Source organism: Chiloscyllium plagiosum, unplaced genomic scaffold, assembly GCF_037043375.1.
Source record: "Chiloscyllium plagiosum isolate Xiang-an unplaced genomic scaffold, Cpla_swu_hap1 HiC_scaffold_26, whole genome shotgun sequence".
NCBI lineage: Eukaryota > Metazoa > Chordata > Chondrichthyes > Orectolobiformes > Hemiscylliidae > Chiloscyllium > Chiloscyllium plagiosum.
Genome location: NW_028270164.1, coordinates 5,351,435 through 5,355,991, shown reverse-complemented (window position 1 = coordinate 5,355,991; position 4,557 = coordinate 5,351,435). Strand labels below are relative to the sequence as shown.

At 42.3% G+C, this 4,557-nt stretch overlaps 1 protein-coding gene across 3 annotated transcripts in view; it reads left to right on the top strand.

Annotated features, from left to right (window-relative positions):
- LOC122563033 (RNA helicase MOV-10-like) overlaps positions 1-1,286 on the top strand; it is a 92,307-nt gene extending 91,021 nt beyond the window's left edge. For 2 of the 3 annotated variants that reach the window (XM_043716359.2, XM_087973439.1), the window contains exon 22: positions 378-1,286. In XM_043716359.2, the coding sequence (XP_043572294.2) occupies positions 378-442 (65 nt within the window). In that variant the 3' untranslated portion in view covers positions 443-1,286. The remainder of the gene's footprint in view (positions 1-377) is intronic. The other variant, XM_043716360.2, reaches the window with a different exon arrangement.
- The last annotated feature ends 3,271 nt before the right edge of the window (positions 1,287-4,557 follow it).

The window sequence follows — 4,557 nt, the reverse complement described above, 5'->3', positions numbered from 1 at the left end:
AAGGTGCGGGGCCCGGTATATAGTTGGACTGGGACAAGGTGCGGGGCCCGGTATATAGTTGGACTGGGACAAGGTGCGGGGCCCGGTATATAGTTAGACTGGGACAAGGTGCGGGGCCCGGTATATAGTTGGACTGGGGCAAGGTGCGGGGCCCGGCATATAGTTGGACTGGGACAAGGTGCGGGGCCCGGTATATAGTTGGACTGGGACAAGGTGCGGGGCCCGGTATATAGTTGGACTGGGACAAGGTGCTGATTGGGCACGTGACATCTTCTGTATCTGTCTTGAAGATTGTTGCTCTGACTTTGTCAGCATAATGGAGGGATATGGGAGAGATGTCATCAGACAGCCTGATTTGTTTGTTCTGAATTGTTCAGCAGATCCTGATGCTGTCAGCATTATCCAGCAGCAGCTCGAGCCTGAATGGAGGAGTGAAGTTTGATGGGTCTGAACTTTAAACATGAAGACAACAATAATATTGCAGCTCAGAATGTTTAAAGTTTGACTGGAAGAGCTGCTTTAGTCAAATGTTTATATTAATATATATTTGTAAAGAAAATTGAGTTCTCTTAAATTGATCAAGTGCTTTCTATAAATTGTTTGATTTCAAAATTGTGAATTTTTAACTTTTCTACAATTGGGCAGATGGTGTTATGGTGAAAGCTGCATTTCTGAATTCTGTGCTTTCCAGTGTGTTGAGGTTCTGCTGTGCAGGGTACGGGTATAGAAAGTCAACCTTCAAGCTGCCCCTGTATCAGGATGGTGAAGTCTCCTATAAATCCAGACAGTCTGGGCATCTGTAGCTGGGTGACACTGGTTACAAAGTCCCAGGTTCCACCACTGACCTGCATTGCACTGGGGTATTCTCAGCAGGCAGGTATTACTGTAACTAACCTTTTGCGATTTTGCAGTCATCTGCAGTTCCTGATCAACTTGCCTAGTGCCACTTTGGCACATTATGGACTGCAGAAGGTAGAATGTGATCACCCTCCCCAACTAGCCATGTCCAAGTAGCCACTCCACTTTGAGTAGGTACTGAGTGGGCCACGGCTCCTACAATTATGAAGAAGAGGCCAGTCTGTTATTTGATTTGAACCCATGCTCCACCCTTAGTCTTGCTGGCAACCAAGCATTTGTAGATAAATTGATGTAATAATCTTTAAACTGTGATGTTTACCACACCTATTGTCTCTTTAACTGCTGCTTGTTGCTCAGCTTAAACAATAGTAATGAGTGGCTTAACATTTGCTCCTTTTTAATAAAGCAGCTGCCTTTATTATGCTCATTATTACTGATCTTTATAGTTAGCAAAAGTATACAATTTCCTTTGTTGTCAGAAACCGTCAGTAAATCTGCATGCATTTGGCGGAATGCACAGGTTCCTGTACTGCACCTCCAATGACTGACTGACTCCTTTGTCTGCTTCCTACTTCAGACTTGTGGGTGGAGATTTGACTTTGCTAATGTTCAGAGACATTGGGTGGCTGCCCATCATACATCTGAAACGGAAAAAAACCAGAGCCTCTGAATGAATGGCTGATTGGAAACTGCCCGATGTCAGAGTGACCCTGTTTGTGTGTCTGGTTTATTTCATCAGCTGCTTTCTCCTGTACAGCCAGTTTCTCAAACAAGGTGTGGGGGGTGGTGGGGGCAAAGAAATAAGAGGGTTAATTCCAGATGTTGAATGTGTTCCTTGTTTGGTCTCAAACACTCAGCTACCCATTCCCTGATTGTAAAATTGATGTGACTGAACTGGTGCAGTCCTCATCATTGGTGGTTTCTAGATGAACATTTAGCTTGTTTTGTCTGCAGCATACTGTTTGGGAAAAAAAGATGCAATATCTGGAGATCTCTCTCTCTCTCACATACACACACACACACTCTCTAATACGCATATATGTATGTTTTAGATATATAAAAGGGCAGATTTGAGTCTTGGCAAATATGGTGAATTGATTCCCTGCTCCTTACCTGGTTAAATTGTTTGGTAATGAAGGGAGGAAAGCTGGTTGGGACACTGAACAAACTTGCAGTTTCTCTTCCAATTTATACTGTGGTCTCCCATGTAAACTTAGATGGTTCATTGGGAAGTTTGCTTTCCATCAATTTGGATTGTACTCCCACTGAGGTAGGAGTAGCCAGATCAACTTTAAGTTACAAAGCAACTGATGCGATGTGCAATGTCACCTTCTAAACTGGGGCAGATGACGCACTGGAGATCACTTTGTATTTGTACAGCTAACTAGCACTTCCAAAGCTAATGTGTTTCTTTATTGTAATTCACTTCCTAAACTTCTGTCTCTGCCTTTGCCTTTCCTCCTAATCTTGTGGTTATTGAAAAAAACAATTCACAGAATGTGGATGTCACTGTTTAGGCCATGTCTATTGTCCATCCCTTATGGAGATCTTTTGCCTAGAACCACTGCAGTGTTGTTAAAAAGGGAGTTCCAGGACTATAACCCAGTGAGAGTGAAAGAATGGCAAGATGTTTCCAAGTCAGGATGGCGTATGTCTTGGAGGGGTGTATCTGCTACCTTTGCCCACTATAACCCAGTGAGAGTGAAAGAATGGCAAGATGTTTCCAAGTCAGGATGGCGTATGTCTTGGAGGGGTGTATCTGCTACCTTTGCCCTTCTAGATGGTAGAGGTTACAGGTTTGGATGGTACTATCAAAAGCATCTTGGTGAGTTGCTGTAGTGTATTTTGTACACACTGCTGCTACTGAGCATGGTGGTAAAGCAAGTGAATGTTGAACATGGTGGATGGAGTGTCAGTCACGTGATTGTTATAAATCTTATTATCACCTATTATCAAAATTTGTTATGGTATTGAGCTTTTTGATTAGTGACATGATATTTGGTCACCTGTCCTAATTGAAGGGTGTGTGGATAGTATAACTGACCTTGATAGTATAACTGAGGTCCTGAATGGCCAACTCCTATTTCTTACATTCGTATATCTTATGTAGATTAGTGTTGTGTCTTTTCCAATATTGTTTCATTGAAGAGCTTTGAGATAATTTACATCAAAGCTACTATATAAATGAAAGTTACAGGTGTAAAAAAAAAACCCAGCCATACTGAAGCAAGTTCTGATTTATGGATAAACCCAGTGGTTGATATGTTTCTAAGTTCTGAATGCAAGAAGATGTGGAAGATGGGCTCAGAAGGAAGGAGAGACTACTTTCCAAGTGTGGCTGTATTCAAACAAAGTTTATTCACCTCTCTCTTTTGAGGACTTCTGAAATGCTAATATTTTAAGTGTCTGCTTATCAAGTGACTAAAGGAAGGAACTGTAGAAAGGGACAACTCGAGTTAACGTTCTTAAATTGTATTGGATTTGAAACTGTTTCTGTCTCCACAGATACTGCCGGACCTGCTGAGTTTCTCCAGAAATTTGTTTGTTTCAGATTTCCAGCATCCCCAGAATTCTGTTCTATTTTGTTATCATATTCTGGGAAAAAGTCACTTGACCTGAAATGCTAACTGATTTCTCTCCACACATGATGCCAGACCTGCTGAGCTTTTCCAGCAATTTCTGTTTTTGTTTCTGCAGTATTTTTTGGTTTGATTCAGATAAACATTCAATGGGTTCAGCAACCTCCTAGATGGGCTCAACACTGTGTGAGCCTTAAACCTGGCAATTTTGGGTATCCATCATCAATGTAAGATATGCACAATTAAATCCAATGGAGAATTCAGGAGAAATATTTTACCTCGAGAGGTGAGAATGTGGAATTGTGGCACTGCCGGGAGTGGTTGAGAAGGTGAATACCATCAACAATGAACAGAAGCAAAAAAGGAACAAGGTGTGTGATGGAGGGAAAGGGGTGCGAGAGGCTGGCATGGCACACAAACTGTAAACTTGTTGAGCCGAATAGTCTTATTCTGTGTTGCAAATATTTTGTAATACCCCTGCTGCAATTCACTGTCTAAACTTAAAAGGTGCATCTCACCCATTCATCACGTTTCCCAACATGGAGTGTTGTAGTAGGGTACTGGTAATTTAGTCTTTACCCCTATCAAGCCAGACCCCAACACTAGACATGGAAATGTGTTGCTGGAGAAGCGCAGCAGGTCAGGCAGCATATAGGGAACAGGAGAATCGACGTTTCGGGCATTAGCCCTTCTTCATTAGCCCTTCCTGAAGAAGGGCTAATGCCCGAAACATCGATTCTCCTGTTCCCTAGATGCTGCCTGACCTGCTGCGCTTCTCCAGCAACACATTTCCATCTCTGATCTCCAGCATCTGCAGACCTCATTTTCTCCCCAACACTAGACAGTTGAGGTAGTGAAAGAGCCTCTGTCTTGATTATTGTGTTATTGTTTGGATTTGAAACATTTTAAGTTAAATATGATACAGTCATGGCTGTGTATTAGATTAGATTCCCTACAGTGTACCGACCTTCCGAAGAGGAACCCACCTAGACCCACTCCCTTGCATTCACCTAATACTACGGACAATTTAGCATCTCTACAAATCTTTGAGCTTTTTAAAGCAGTAGTGCTGAGTATTACAGTTTTGTATTTGTTGGGTGCACTGTGGGGAAGAATGGAA